Source organism: Pectinophora gossypiella, chromosome 10 (assembly GCF_024362695.1).
Source record: "Pectinophora gossypiella chromosome 10, ilPecGoss1.1, whole genome shotgun sequence".
In the NCBI taxonomy this organism is placed as follows: Eukaryota; Metazoa; Arthropoda; class Insecta; order Lepidoptera; family Gelechiidae; genus Pectinophora; species Pectinophora gossypiella.
The window spans coordinates 14451576-14467560 of record NC_065413.1 but is presented as its reverse complement, the minus strand read 5'-3'; the positions used below and the strand labels follow the sequence as shown (position 1 = coordinate 14467560).

At 37.0% G+C, this 15985-nt stretch overlaps 2 protein-coding genes and 1 long non-coding RNA gene across 3 annotated transcripts; 1 reads left to right on the top strand and 2 right to left on the bottom strand.

Annotated features, from left to right (window-relative positions):
- The first annotated feature begins 261 nt into the window (after window positions 1-261).
- On the top strand, window positions 262-4237 carry LOC126370002 (uncharacterized). The gene is made up of 2 exons (XM_050014623.1): window positions 262-1503; window positions 3833-4237. The coding sequence occupies exons 1-2, from the start codon at window positions 1230-1232 to the stop codon at window positions 4213-4215; spliced, it is 657 nt and encodes a 218-aa protein (XP_049870580.1). The 5' UTR covers window positions 262-1229; the 3' UTR covers window positions 4216-4237.
- Window positions 4157-9885, bottom strand: LOC126369930 (zinc finger protein 236-like). The gene is made up of 3 exons (XM_050014526.1): window positions 8500-9885; window positions 7874-8122; window positions 4157-6744 (listed from the first exon to the last, which is right to left on the bottom strand). The coding sequence occupies exons 1-3, from the start codon at window positions 9704-9706 to the stop codon at window positions 4715-4717; spliced, it is 3486 nt and encodes a 1161-aa protein (XP_049870483.1). The 5' UTR covers window positions 9707-9885; the 3' UTR covers window positions 4157-4714.
- Window positions 9886-10128: 243 nt separating this feature from the next.
- On the bottom strand, window positions 10129-11641 carry LOC126370016 (uncharacterized). The gene is made up of 2 exons (XR_007566790.1): window positions 11070-11641; window positions 10129-10979 (listed from the first exon to the last, which is right to left on the bottom strand). It is a non-coding gene; the product is annotated as an uncharacterized LOC126370016 (long non-coding RNA).
- Window positions 11642-15985: the final 4344 nt, after the last annotated feature.

Below are 15985 nucleotides of genomic sequence, written 5' to 3'. Positions count from 1 at the left end.
ATAAGGAAGTAGAATAAGCAGCAACAGATGAAAGTGACGAGTGCGAAGACGATGCAACTGTGTAGTGAAAACTGCAATTAAGATAAATTAACTCATTGGTGCAAGTCTGGTGCCTCGTTTGGAAAGCAAGCCAGTGAACCACAGAACTACGGTGGGAAATAGGCGTGAGTTTATTATGTATGTATGTTAAATCCTAATGAATATGTCAATAATTTGGAATATTTGTTAAATGATATTCCCGTAGAGAACTTTCAACAACAAACGAAGAGACTTGCGGCTGTGTAATAAATACACAATACGACAAATAAATAAATAAACATGCACACCAACACTAACAGAGTGATATAACTATTCGATGTTATTTTAAATATCTTGACGGAACTAATATGAACTCTTGAAGTATTCTTGGTAGACGGCCAATTTTTATATCAGCAGTGAGAAAAAAAACAGGGACGTATTCTACAAAGGTTAATTTTATAGAACAAAGCCAAAATACTAAACTTTCGTCAGACAGACATAGAATAAGGAAAAGAACAGGAGGAGGAAACAGGAACAGGAGGTAAGAACAGTTTTTCAAAGGATATTAAAAACTTCATCACTAATTTAAGAGCCACGCTCTTGTCGGTGTAGCATTCTCAATGTTACTTTTTTTTAGGGAAAAATAGGACACTGGTTTCCCTCTTGCAGCAGATCAAAATAAAAAGAAATGAATATAGATTGTTATGGTAGCAATGTCACATCACTGGTGTTGGTCGTGTGTGACGCATCCCTATTATTTTAAGAAAAAGACTATAGTGTCTATGTTTGTCTACGGCCTCTCTCTCTCTGACATGCAATGGCGTAGGGTGTGTTGCGTTAATAAATTTACTCTTTTCTTTACTAAAGTATTTTCTATTTTCTTCCTCTGACCCATAACCCCGAACATAGATAGCAACGTAATTTTATACATATCTGATCGAAATATCAAGCGACAATTATTTTTATATATGCCTCAGCCATTGCATTCTATTTTTGTATAATTATGTACACCCGACTAATAAAAAAATAGGTAATTATCACGCTATATCGCGCCAGAACGTAGCCTGGAAAGTCCCTTATTGTTTCTAAACTTTATTTCCACATACATTATCGCTGCGAATCCGGCCCTGTGTGGCAATGAATAGATCAATCATGTTATACCTTACATAACAGTCGGACTAGTATTCGCCAGTCGGACTGTTTCACTGTCAATGCTACACGAAACCAGAAGTCCTAATAATAAAGTAAAAAAATCAACGATGAAAGACATAGAAAACGTTGTGAACCTGTACAAAGAAAGGAATTGGAAAGAGATAGTTGAAAGTTATCACAACCACCCGGATAGGAGCAAGCTGCTGTGGGTATTCCCTAGTTTGGACAATTTTGAGTTTATTAAGAATTGTTTGGAATCTCTGAAGTGTAGTAGAATATTAAGCATAGGCTGTGGTAGTGGACTGCTGGAATGGTTGATCACGGAAGCTACAGGTATGACAATAATATTTCTAGTAATCATAATCTCCCTAGCGTTATCCCGTTTACACTCCGCTTACCTAACCTGAAGATTTGACAGGCCCGGTTTTTCACACAAGCGACTGCCCGTCTAAACTTCCAACCCGCGAAACGAAAACCAGCCCAATACATGCCACATACCTTTGAAACCTATTTTCTCACGATTGTGAGTTTCCTCAGGATGGTTTCCTTCGCCGCCAAGCACGCACGTGATAATAATTTATGATCCAAACATTAATTCGTAAACAAATTTGTAATAAGGCCGCCTATTGTACTAATTCTATTTCTCTTTTGTTTTGTTTTTTGTTTTTTCCTGTTTGTGCAATAAAGTATTTGTTATGTTATGTTTGTTCGGCTCTTGGTTGAATAAGAAAAAAATTACAAATTTCAAAATAGTCAAATGAGATACCTTTTAACGAATATTTTCTATGAAATTTGTATGGAATTCATCATTAAAAGCAGCCATAGCCTTTGTTTGTTAGTACCTAGATTAGCATTGTATAGTTTATCTTTGACCCAGTTGAAAGAAACATTTATTATCTATCGAACCTTATACAAAACTTGACTATCTAACAACAACATGACTACTAACATCATCAAATCAACGATATTTATTTCAAAATTAGAACCATCATAATTATCAGTGGAAAAACTTGTATACTTACCTAATAAATAATATTTATTATTTATTTTTCATGAATATTATGAAAACTTGCAATAATAACAAGCAAGGAACAATCGTAAAAGATTGAAGATGAAGATTCTTTTATAAAAAAGGAATTATATTTTTTTAGCACAAACTAGGCTAAGTAAATAACGACGCTATTCATATCCTTAAAAGATTAAGCCAACGAAGACACAACACAACAACAACCACAACACACAACACCACAACAACGACCACTTTAGAGGAAAAAAATGTCTAAACAGATGGACAACAAAGTTATTCTAAAGGTTCCGTTTTACCTTTTGAGGTTAGGAAATGTAAAAACCGAAAAATTTTGCACATTGAAGACAAATATAACAAGAAACGAGGTCGCAACACTTATGTGGCCGACATCAAACTGATCACCCGACTCAATAGGAGAATCACAAAATTAATTGGACCGACCAGTTAAAAAATAATTAGCTCTAGATGCCAACTAATAGGCTAGTTTCCAACTAGTCAAATCAGTTACTTTTTAGTAAACGTCAAAACACGCAATTACTATGGAATTTGTGTGAAAAAGCACACTGTGACGTCATAGAAAAACGTGATAAAATGACGGACTTATTATTATATTTTTCTTGATTAAAATTTAAAAATAAGTTAAATAGAAAAAAGATAATGTTTTTCCTTAGTTTTAGATCTGTCTTTATTTAATAATCCGAATTTCATAATTTATCTTGAACCTAGTACACGACCCAATAGGGAAATATTCGATTCAAAGCTACTTGACAATCTAGTCAAATGAGATACTTTTTACGAAACGTCAAAACGAAAGTTTTCTTTGGAGTTTGTATGGAAATGTGACTCAATGTTACTTAATTCATAAATCAAATGCGATGTCGAAAAGTAAAATTAGACTGATTTTTGAACACTGGCTTCTATTTTTAGTTTAGCATTTTATAATTTATTTTTGACCCAGTCAAATACCCTATTTTAATGTGTTCCTATAACGTGTACAACCTCAGCAGGTATACTAAAATTAGTCTCTGCGTTCAAGGATTTCCGAAAAAAATTAGGAGTGGCAGACTGACAAAGGACTATTAGAATTATTATTATTAAATAATCATTTAATTGTGGTACTTCTGGTAGACACAAACTTTATCATGTTTATGTTGCGTAATATATTATACCTATTTTGTTACCGTCCCATACGTATTATTCCTTATTCTATGATAATACTATAATACACATCTGCATATATCTTCGTGGTCTAACAGCCCCCGTGGTCTAGTGGTTAGAGCGTTAGACTCACGATAAGACCGAGTCCGGGTTCGATTCCCGATGTGGACATAGTCGAAATCACTTTGTGAGACTGTCCTTTGTTTGGTAAGGACTTTTCAGGCTTGAATCACCTGATTGTCCGAAAAAGTAAGATGATTCTGTGCTTCGGAGGGCACGTTAAGCTGTTGGTCCCGGCTATTAGCCGTAAAAACACCTCCACCAACCTGCAGTGGAGCAGCGTGATGGAGTATGCTCCATACCCCCTCCGGTTGATTGAGGGGAGGCCTGTGCCCAGCAGTGGGACGTAATAGGCAGTTTATGTATACATCTTCGGGGATACAGTTATGTTATTTATTATATTTTCTTCTTTTCCAGGTCTTCCAGTGTCAGGCGTAGAAGTAGACGGCGTATGGTGGCAATGTAAATATGCCCCGCCTACATTCATACCGCTCCTTTTGACGTCTCCCGCGCTAGACAAAGACATAGTCAACTTACTTCAAAACTCTCATTCCACCGCCTTACTGTTCTGCTACTTCAACAACAGACCAGCTTTTGAAGAATACTTGAAGCACTATTCTGGGGACGTGCTCATCATCATAGGCCCAGGCGACGGGAAAGGCGTCCACACAGACCCAAAGCCCTTCGGTGACCTCGACGAAAACTGGAAACTGTACAAATGGCAAGAAGTCAGAAGCAGTCAAGATTTTATAGCCGTATATTGTAAAACAATTGTATCATTCCTCTACAGTATTAAATAAATAACATAATCATAACATTAAACAGTCTTTTACTTACGATGTATAATCATACAGGGTGTTAGTGACACCGCAACTAATACTGAGGGGGATGATTCAGACCATGATTCCGAGTTAATGGGTATCAAGTGGAATAATCTTTACTTTTGCGATGGAAAATTGCACTTGATATTCATTCAGAATATTAAACTGAATCACGCCCCTCAGTATTAATTACGATGTCACTTACACCCCGTACAAGTATGTACAGCTAGCCATACAAGTGCGTATGGGTGTTAGTGACACCGTAACAAATACTGAGGGGGATGATTCAGACCATAATTTTAAGTTGTTATCAAGTGGAATTTCCTATCGGAAAATTCATGATAATTTTAGCGTTTATTTTTTAATTATTTTCAGTTCCATATTTTTGCAAATTCCACTTGATAATCACTCAGAATCATGGTCTGAATCATTCCTCAAAGTTTTCGTTGCGATGTCACTAACACCCTGTATACGTACATTAGTTTTTCATTAATTCTATATTTTTAACATTTATTTTATTAGTCGTCGGTCTAACTGAAGTATTCATCATAGGGTCCTTTTTTCCTTGAATAAAATTTTGGAAATCATTATTTGAGCTATCGGACATCTCTAAATTATCTTTCTGATTTATAATGGGGATTTCCGGGACTATTCTGTTCATGTCGTTCACATCAGCTGGCATGGTGTTAGCTGATACATCATTCTCTAAAAAGTGAAAGTCATTATGCATGAGATACAGGGATTCTAGAGGAAAGTTCATATCAAATCGTGGAAGCAATTTATTATCATCAGAATTGTCATCTATTTCTATGACGTCATTCTGTTGGTCATCGGAAACCTCTGGCAGTACTACAGCAGAAAGATCTAAGTGTCCATTATACTGTTCTCCTATTATATTGTCTATTAAATACTGATCGATCACAGATGGGTTTGTTGCGTTATTGTTCAACGTAAGGTTGTAGTAAGTGTCGGATTTCACTTCATTTTTTATCTCATTCATATTTTTGTGTATGTCTTCTAAAGGTGGCGAAGCTTTATACTCGCGATTCAGGGCTTGGTTACTCAGAAGATTCGCGTTGCACATTCTTTCTAGACTTGGCGACTGTGTGTTTTGTTTTATCGTAGCCTCCAGCTTGATATAACTAGGATCGTTGGTTTGAATCTTCTGTGGAGGGGGTAACATCGTCATCTGGTTGACATTCATCTGCTGGTTGAACGTGAATATTTGCGACGTGTCATTGATCCCATTGTCCACTGGAGTATTCGCCGTGTCCACCATCAACGTGTCTTGAGGATAAGGCATTATGTTATTAGGAGATTCACTTAGAGTTGGTTCAGGCTGTAGTTGCATGAACTGCGTTGTGATTAAGTTATTAAAGGTCACAGGCCCTCCTAAACCAAATCTTTCATTGTCTTCCAACCGCTTAAATGCCATTTTCTGCTGTGAATGGAACATATTTACTTGATCAGGTCCTTTGAGTATTAAGTTACTTTTTACTGATATCTTTGGCTTCTTCCTCGGCGCTCCTTCAGGATCATTCGTCATGTTCACAGGCGAGTTGCTTGACGACGGCACGGGGAGAATTTGAGTAGGTGTGATGATAGGACCAGTCACTTTAGTAGTTAAAGGAATAGATATTTTGTCTACTGGTTTAAGAGTAATGTTATTTCTTACTGATATTTGTGGTGCATGTGGAAGTCGAATTGGGAAGTTACTCATTATGTTATTACCGATGTTGCCTCCGATAGAAGAATGACTAGTTGCGAGAGAATTTACATTGTTATTCTGTAGTAAATTTTGCTCCATCGACACTGAAGTATTCAAAAAGCCATGAAGATTTGACTGAGGGTTGTCATACGCCATTTGTAAAGGAAGCTGAGGGGCGTACTGATGTCTTTCCATCATAGTGTCGTTGGAGCTTTCAGATATAAGACAGTCAGAATTATTATCGTCTTTACTCAAATCTTGTACCATAACCTGATTATTAAAATCTGTCTGTTGTACATTACTTGTATTAGTAGTGAAAGTTTTTGAATAGTCTTGAGGCAAGCTTTCTGATATACTATCGCAATCGTAGACTTCAACATCTATAGAAGAGTCAATTTTATCATCTGGTTCCTTATTTTGGTCTTGAGAAACTTGTTCACTAGAATTTTTGTCACTGTTGTCGCTAGGAATCGTCCAACTTGGTTTATTTTTGATGTTTTTCGTCATTTCTATGAGCAATTGGATTCCTTCTTTGTCTGTGTGTGTTGTAAGATGAACGACATACTTATCTTTATTGACGGTTTTGAACCGGCAATATGGGCAACGATGGACGTCATCAGAGTTTATGTTCGGATGTTTGGAGATCATGTGTGAAGTGAAGCAGGTAGACTGTATGGTGCTAAACGGGCAATACTTGCACTTGTAAGCACTTTCTTTGCCGTGTGACTTCTTGTGACGCCGCATGGCGTTGTGGTCGGCTGATCGATACATGCACTGGTCACAGGCGTAAGGTTTGTCACCTGAAATATTGAGTCCTTGCTGATTAGCATGTATAAAACCCGGTGTAAGACACATTAACTATTATAAGTAAACTTTAATCATTTACACGCATGACTCTCATACAAGAGTCCGCTTGAACTGTGTATACTAAGCAAGCAATTAGTATCATCCATTCTAGGTTCTGTGTCCATTCAAAAGTAAACTTTTCGTAACATAGATCAATACACGAAATTCAGTTAAATAATCAAATTAGCTTGGCGATATAATGAAGAGGGATGTAAAACACATAACGAGGAAAGTTATGAGTATGAATGTGGATGGATATAGGGATAGGGGCCGACCCAAAAAAGTGTGTATGGATTGTGTAAAGAAGGATATGTGTGTGAAAAGTATGAGTACCGAGATGAAGACTGACAGAAATGAATGGAAGAGGAATACACTTGCGCTGACCACACCTAGAGTGGGATAAGGGCAGGAGGATGATGAATCAAATGAGTCTAGCAAGTCATAAAAGTACTAAGGAATCATATGCTCTAGAACAAGTGAACTACACTTCTCATCAAAAAAAATCGAAATACCTCACTACCTTATAAAATAAAATTTAAATTGACAGGTTGATTGAGTTCTTGATTTAAATGTTCCAAATTCAATATTAATTAGTCTCGAGTTTTGTTGAACAAAATTTCGGGAGTGTTTGGTGAGAAGTAGGTACCCATATTATGGCAAGTAGGTATATTATAGTTTATGGGTAGTGGGCTGATAGGTAACCTTAACAGGTTACAACAGTTCATCATACCTTTCATAGGAGTTTAATATGAGACTGCTGGCCAAGCCCATACCCTACTAAAAATTACTATTATACTATAAGTTATGTATCTATACAAAAAAACATAACATAAATATAAACAGCCTATATATGTCCCACTGCTGGGCACAAGCCTCCCCTCAATCAATTGGAGGGGGTACGGGGCATACTCCACCACGCTGCTCCAGCGCGGTTTGATGGAGGTGTTCCAACGGTTTACCGTGCTGTGACCAAAAGTGATTCAAGCCTGCAATATCCTTACCAAACAAAGGACAGTCTCACAAAGTGATTTCGACAGACAAATATTTTGTATGTATACAAATCCATCCCTTTTAAATTCTTACCTGTATGTGACCTTAGATGTAACTTTATCTCCGGTTTCCTAGCAGCGGTGAAATCACATTGAGGACATTTGAACGGTCTTAGCTTTTCATGGACAGCTGCAACATGCGCTTTCATCCTACGTTCACTTGAAAACTGCAACTGACAGATGGAACACTGTGTAGTGGTGGGAACCACCTCCTCCTTCTTATGGATCATCTTGTGTTTCGCCAGCTGATTGGAATTCTTGAAGCATTTGGAACAGTGTGGACCTGGAATAGAAAAACGGTAAGTTAGGGAAGTAGAATATTATGTAGGCATCTTTATTGCACATACCTATATTAATAAAAAAAGATGAAAAAAAAGTGTTGAAAGGATGTAATATAACCTACAATATAAGTTGTGACATCTCCAATCAGTTTTTTGACTAAACTATTAGGTATATTATTATCACAACCTAATGTGAGATAATCTAAGCTTGTATCAATACAGTATGGTGTGTTTCTTTTATATGTATTGTTTAATCTATGCTCTAGTATGACAAGCTTCAGTATTATATTATGATGCATTATAAATGCAGTCAAAAAACTTATTTACTATCATAACAAGGCAAGAATATTTACAGAATTATTCTATTAGAAATACTTACATGAATATGCTTTAATCTTCCTATGACACTTCATGTGTACATTATAAAGTCTGTATTTGCTATAAGTCTTGAAGCCACATATTTCACATGTAGGTAGTTCTATATCAACAGCGTGCTCCTTCCATAAATGTGTGTGAAGAACTTCAACAGTAACAAACACTTTTACACACTCTGGACAATGAAGCTGTCCATTCCGGTGACATTTTCTATGGTATGCAAGCTTGTTTTCATCTTTAAGACGTAATACACAATTATTTACAGAACACAGTTTGCCTAGCTTCATTTCTCTTTCATGTTCACTTAAACTGTGATCTTTAAGGTCATGGTCTTTGAGAGTGCATGAGATTGGTCCCACAGACAGACAGGGTTTCAGTACTTGTGGTATGTGTGACTTTGAATCTATATTATTTTCTATTGTCCGTGGTGGAGATAACCTGGTCTTGTCAATAACTGCGGCCACATGCGGCTGTATAGAGGATATCAGGTCTGGTGTCACACTAGATACTTGCAGAACACTACAGTTTGTGTTTGAAGTCCCTGTATTACTCACATTCACAAATTGAGCAGCCACTTCATTAGTATACACAATGTTAATACTTGCTTCCTGTATGATCTCTTTCGGGTCCACCTTTTCGAAGTTAGGAGTGCTCATTTTATTTAATTCGTCTACTGATATAAAAGCCACGCCTTTTGGCAGAGATTCATTATTTGCACTTACATCAGGTACTATTTCTATCAGTTGTGGTATCTTGACTTCAGCTATTTCTTGTCTAATAGGCCCAGGAGGTGGATCAGGTGTTTTATCTTCTTTCTTCAATTTTGCGTCTTTGAGAGCTATTTGAACGAGACTTTTTACCATTTTCTTCACATCTTTAATGCCCATTTTGTGGTGGTTCCGTAAATGGTTTCTAAGAGTCTCCTCGGCGTCAAAAATGCTCACGCAGCCTGGGCAGTTGATCTGGATGTTGTCTGCGAGTCCATTTGTCTTTGCCAATTCAGGATGGACAGTGAAAAGATGGAACTTTATATCGTCTTCCGCAAGTGCCATGTACGGGCACGCTTCGCATTTAAAGAAAGGAGTGGAACCTACAGTCTTCTCCTCATAAGACATGACTTTTTCCTTTGCTGCTGGAGGATTGACGGTACTAGTATTCCCAGCATTCGAGGTCACAACCCTGTTCACGCTCATGATGTAACATTGAGACATCTTATTTTCTCAAGTTAATTATTTAAATATTCTGATTAGGTATTAAAAATAACATATTTATAAAGATTGAGATATTTTAATTTGTTTTGAACACAGAAATAGTGTTAAAATGTTCACTGAAATACAGCAATAAACAATCACAGCCATTTTAGCTTTTTTATGCAACCAACAACATGGGTGGGCGTTTTTTTTTTTGTTTTGGTTTTCCCCGAAGGGTAAGGCAAAGGGAACTATGCCCATACAGCCATTTCTTACGTATTTTTTTTCTTGATGATTAATGAAATGATGAACGGTGATGATGATGAAACCTAAGCCCCCACCCTCGGAGTAGACTCCTACTCCGAACCCCAAACGAATTAACTCAAAAGTCCGCATAAACTTTTGAGTTATGGAGCGGCTTGTCGCGACGACTCTTTTACACTTATATATCGTCCCTTAGCTTACAACACCGCTCAAGTCGAAAATTGGCGGTTTTTACATATTAATGCCATTGGATGAAGAAAATAAAGGTTAAAATAAAGTAAATCGTCAAAATAAGTATAAATAATTATTTATTAACCGCTAACTAGAGTATGTATTAAGTAGCAATAAAAAAATCTACAGATATTTTAAATAAGACATTTTATTTCGTCTCCTGTAAAGTTGGTAAAAATGACTTAAGCGGTGTTGTAAGCTAAGGGACGATATATCTCTATCTATAATTATGTATATAATAAAAGAATTATGAATCTATTGTAGGGATGTGAATGCACACATACTAGACTGACGTCGCGAATACCAGTCAGTATGTGTAGATAGGATGTAACTCTTACTCACTCATAGGTTCCTATGTCAGTGATCAGATCCTCAATATGGCTTTCCTTACACCTTTCCTTTCACCTCATGGATACGGATTACTTCTCCATCTGTAAGTTTAAGAAACATAAATGAACTACTGATTGGTGATACAACTACCACCTACTTGGTGACACATCACCCTGCAGAATGTAAGCTTATCTCTCTTAATGACTCTGGCTGAACACCAGCGTATGTGATCTTATTAGTTACTCTCAGGTATTACTTTATGTCAGTTAATTGCCCTCTTATACATGACCCTTTCAATGGTGTGCTTATCAGCACTTAGTTAGCCGAGTAAGACTTATTCATTAGTGTGCATGCCAGCACTTGGGTGGCCAAGAGGGCCCTATTCATCAGTGTGCCCGCCAGCACTTGGGTGGCCAAGAAAGCCTCTTATAACAGTGTGCACGCCAGCACTTAGGTGGTCAAGGAAGACCTCTTCAACGGTGTGCACGCCAGCACTTAGGTGGCCAAGAAAGCCTCTTATAACAGTGTGCACACCAGCACTTAGGTGGTCAAGGAAGACCTCTTCAACGGTGTGCACGCCAGCACTTACGTGGCCAAGAAAGCCTCTTATAACAGTGTGCACGCCAGCACTTACATGGCCAAGAAAGCCTCTTATAACAGTGTGCACGCCAGCACTTACATGGCCAAGAAAGCCTCTCATAACAGTGTGCACGCCAGCACTTACATGGCCAAGAAAGCCTCTACATTTGGTGCACCATACTCTTAGATGCAACCTGGCCAGGAAATACTTCTTCGATTTCGCTACTCATTTGGACAACGGTAGCCAAGGAAGGCTTCTACAATTGCAAGCTATGCATACAGACAACGTCTTCAATTGTGGGCATTACTTATTGATGCCCCCTAAAGAGTACTCATCTATCTTTACAAGTCGCATTGCCGGCCGGCCATTTTAAACACAAGTTATTAAACAGAATTTGGCATCATCGTTAGTAAAATTATAGTCAGAATAATAAAAGGGAGTTATATCACCACTACGTAGCTTTGGTAACAGCATCAGCGGGACTTTCTGCACTTTTTCACTCATATAAAAGTTAAACTCACTTTAACTACTTTCTTAGAAAACTAGCTTGTCAAGACTAGTGTTGGGTTCTTACCCGGAAAATTCCCGCGTTTTGGGAATTTTCCCAATTCTGAGGGAAAAAACCCGAAAAATTCCCATTTCAAGGGAAAATATTTTTATCGCATATATTTGTATTAAAAGTAAGGATTTCCAACAAAGACCATTTAAATATAATGTATGCCTACTTATGCCCAATTTATTTTCTGTCGTAGTGTCGTATGAACTCTTAAAAAACTTAAAGGAGATCATCGGATTTCGGCCCAGAAGTCAAAGTGCCGGCCAAAAAATAATTTTGCTATATTCTGTTAGATCTTATCCGTATGAGCATTTATTACTATGGCACCAAAGCTGTAGGGTCAATATCTTCGGTTTTATTCGATTTTAAAAAACTGTATTTTTCATACATTTTTGGTGAAAATGTAAAGTGCCGGCCAAGTAACAATAATGGTATTATCCTTAGAACTTATCTGTCTGAGCATTTATTACAAAAAAATTTACAAAATTATTACAAACTGGCACCAAAGCTGTAGGGTCAATATTTTCGGTTTTATTCGAATTAAAAAAATACTGAATTTTCATAAATTTTTGGTGAAAATGTGAAGTGCCGGCCATGAAACAATATTTTGTATATCCCGTTAGAACTTATCCATTTGACCATTTATTATTAGGGAACCAAACGTCTATGACCATTATTTTGACTTTTGTTGGACTTTACGTTATAGTTTCTGTGTGAAAAGTGCCGGTCAGCAAAAAACACATGTCAAAGCTATCGAGAAGATACCTGTAAACATTATTCACTATGACAAAAACGTGTATGACCATTAATTAGTTTGGCTTTTGTTGGATTTAAAAAAAACTTGATTTTTGATTCATTTTGTATAAAAATAAAATATAACAGGCGCGTTATTTAAAGGATCGTCAAAATGTTTATTACTATGGCATTAAACGACTGACCAATATTTTGAACTTAATTCGATTTTTCAAAAATAAAAAAAAAAAAATATTTAATGATAATGGAACTACATATTTTGCTAAAGGCGTAATATGGTGGTCGTCTTTTGAAAAATAGCTTTGCGTTTGACCACTACCTTACCTGATGGTGATACACGCTTAAGAAGCTACTTTTTTTAAAGAAAAGTGTATACAAGGAATAAACAGTGGGGTGATAGAGGTAAGTACTATGTTATCGGCCGAGTAGCACCAGGACATTGTGATACTTGCAAAGTAGAATAGAATAGAATAGAAAAAGTTTATTATAAGTACAACTACCCGACTCCTGTTTTCCCTAACAGATACTTCAGACGTCATGCCAAAATACGAGTTTCGTCACTAGATGGCAAGCTTATCTTTGGAGGGTGGTAACCATTTACGGTCAAGGTGAATCAATACCATAATTCAACCTAAACTTAGGCCGTAACGTTGAGTCGAATGCAACAAACTACAGTCAACGTCATATCTAAAATCAGATAGTATTAATACAGAAGTTTACCTAACAACACACAAAACAAAAACAGAAAGTATTTATCTGACTAATAACTAGTCATTGGGAAAGCTCTGCTTGTTGTCATTGTTAAAATGTATAAAAACAAGTTTTTTTAAAAGTCCAATAAAAGCCAAAGTCGACATTTGGTAGTATAGTAAAAATACGTTTCAAGTCGTTTACCAAAAGATTTGACTTATTTTGTTTAGCTGGCTGACATTTTCCCATTTGAACCAAAACGGAAAGAGAGACGAATAAAAAGTCAAGATAACGGTCAAAAATGTTTTGCGCCAGATTATTAAATGTTCTAAAGGTCCTTTGTAATCCGCCGTACCGCATTTTTTACCCAAAGCACTTTATTTTCATACAAAATGAATAAGAAATCAAGATTTTTAAAATACACTAAAAGCCAAACTAATGGTCATACAAGTTTGGCGCTATAGAAAAAAATGTTAACAGGCATCTACTCGATACTCTCAACATGATATTTTTGCTGGTCGGCATTTTTCACATTTGAACTAAAACGTAAATTCCAATAAAAGTCAAAATAATGGTCATAGATGTTTGGTGTTATTAAAAAATATTGAGAAGCAACTATTAGACAGATTTGACGTATTTTTTTCGATGGCCGGCATTTTAACATATTAACCAAAACTGAAAGTCCAATAAAAGTCAAAATAATGGTCATAGAAGTTTGGCGCCATACTAATAAATGTTATAACGGTCCTTTGTAATACGCTTGTATACCTCTTTTTCCCAACGGACATAATATTATTTTTTACAAAATGTATGAAAAATCGAGATTTTTAAAATCCAATTAAAGCCAAACTAATGGTCATACACGTCTGGTGTCACAGTAAAAAATGTTCAGAACAATCTACTCGAAAGGTTTGACACATTTTTTTTCTCTGACCGGCACTTTCAAATTTGGGCCGCCCAAAGTATGGAAAGCCGATGATCTCCTTTGTAATATATTTTGAATGGAATGTTCGATTTTAATAATTCCATGCAAAGATATCTACATATTATAGGATATATAGGATACAAAACTTACTTACGTCAGACCGCTGTTAGAACATGGGTTTCAAATATGGAGACTTTACTATCGGAAGGACATTGCACTACTAGAGAGAGTCCAAAGAAGAGCAACAAAGATGGTGACAGTACTGGCAGGCCGGAGTGGACCTTAGCGGGGGCCGCAGGACTCTCACCTCTGGCTTGCCTTCATTGGCCAGCCAGAGTGGGGCGTTAGAGCTATACGCTCGCAGGGTGGAAGTGAAAGATGCATAAGTCGCGAGTTGGTAAGGCGGGTAAACCGCCTTGCAGAAAGCGGTGTACACCTCTTGACACCCTGAGATGTTCACAACCATGTTGCTGTCTTGCCGTCCAGTCGCGTCGGCTAGATAGGTGGCCCAACCAGTGAGTGACGAGTCACCGCCTGCCCAATGTATCTCTGTTATTAACATTGGTCGAGCAGGCGCAGTAGCCCCAGTATATAGGTTCACTAACCCCCAACCCAATAGCCCAGTTCCTTTTGTTCCCATAATCTGCAATAGTCCTACACGAACCAGGGATTGTCTTTGGGTGCACTCCCATAGTGCATACAGGGATAATCGCCGGTTGGTGTCACAACACATTTAGAGTAAATTGTCTTAAGGGGCCTCTACGTTGGCTTCGGCCCCACCCACGCCTTCCAAAAGTCCGGGACTCCATGACAGACCCGACCCGAGACATGGAAACGACATACAAATAATAATAAGATTAAAAATAATTAAATAAAAAATATTTTCCCATGATTCGGGAATTTTTCGGGTGTTTATTTTATTTTCCCATATTTTCCCGATATTTTTTCTTTCCCACCCAATTTTTTCTTTCCCTGCCCATCACTAGTCAAGACAAGATTTAAGACTCAGAACAATAACTAAAGCATAGAAGGAAGGCTAAAATAGCAACAGAACTCTATAATTCTGCTCTACTTTATCTTACGGAACCGGCGTAATGTTAGACAAAGACGCATATACAAAAATTGTTTCGTAATTTCGTAGGTTGTCACAAGTTTTTCATTGCCTAGTGTTGGGTTTCACTTTACTAATATGTCGATAAAATTAAATTTACTTACAATTAATGTCGATAATTTTTTTTTACAAGATTTCTTTTTGTAGGATGCAATTATCTTCTTCTTGATGAAAGGAGACTCTGTCTCTGATAGGTAAGTATCTAACCATTTTTGGATTATATTGTCTGGTTTATATTAGTTTGGAGCTGCAGCTCACATTCAGGAAGGAAAGAAAATAGCCAACTGTTATCGTTTCATCGGTAAGTATTTTGTAATATTCGAATTTATTTATGATGTCATCCGCCGTGCACTGGTGTCGATCGACGTGCCGTGCAAATTGGAACCGCCGGGTCTAAGCCGCACAGACGGTAAGAGGCCCGATGGGCTCACGCCATAGACATGGAAAAGAGTATGGACTGGAAATACCTACAGAAAAAACGTGCCACTCTGTAAACATAAAATGGCGGTCTTTACTAGGGCTACAAGCTGTTTCAATACTTAGATTACCATACTCGTACCTACTAGATATAGCATTATACTTAAAAAAAATACGGCATACAAGTATTCATAAGAGAACAGAAAGGGAAAGTAAAAGGTAGGTAGGTGGTGTACTGTATCTTTCGTGTAAAACTTGTAAGTATTGTATGTTGTGTGCAATAAAGTATATTTGTATTTGTAAAGGAAGGTTTAGTCAAGATTTATCTAAGTCGCTTACACAAATCTATAACATTCATTACATTCTTTATTGGGCGCAGTTCGTATCAACCTGGAGTGTTGGAGTAGGAGTAAATAAGAACAGGAGGTAAAATGAAATATAAA

Excerpts from the sequence above, each read along its gene's own strand:
- LOC126369930 (XM_050014526.1), bottom strand. The coding sequence starts at position 9,706 with ATGTCTCAATGTTACATCATGAGCGTGAACAGGGTTGTGACCTCGAAT. Across the intron at positions 8,123-8,499 it reads GAAGATTAAAGCATATTCAT|GTCCACACTGTTCCAAATGC; the intron begins GTAAGTATTTCT and ends TTTCTATTCCAG. Across the intron at positions 6,745-7,873 it reads ACATCTAAGGTCACATACAG|GTGACAAACCTTACGCCTGT; the intron begins GTAAGAATTTAA and ends TCAATATTTCAG.
- LOC126370002 (XM_050014623.1), top strand. The coding sequence starts at position 1,230 with ATGCTACACGAAACCAGAAGTCCTAATAATAAAGTAAAAAAATCAACG. Across the intron at positions 1,504-3,832 it reads GTTGATCACGGAAGCTACAG|GTCTTCCAGTGTCAGGCGTA; the intron begins GTATGACAATAA and ends CTTCTTTTCCAG.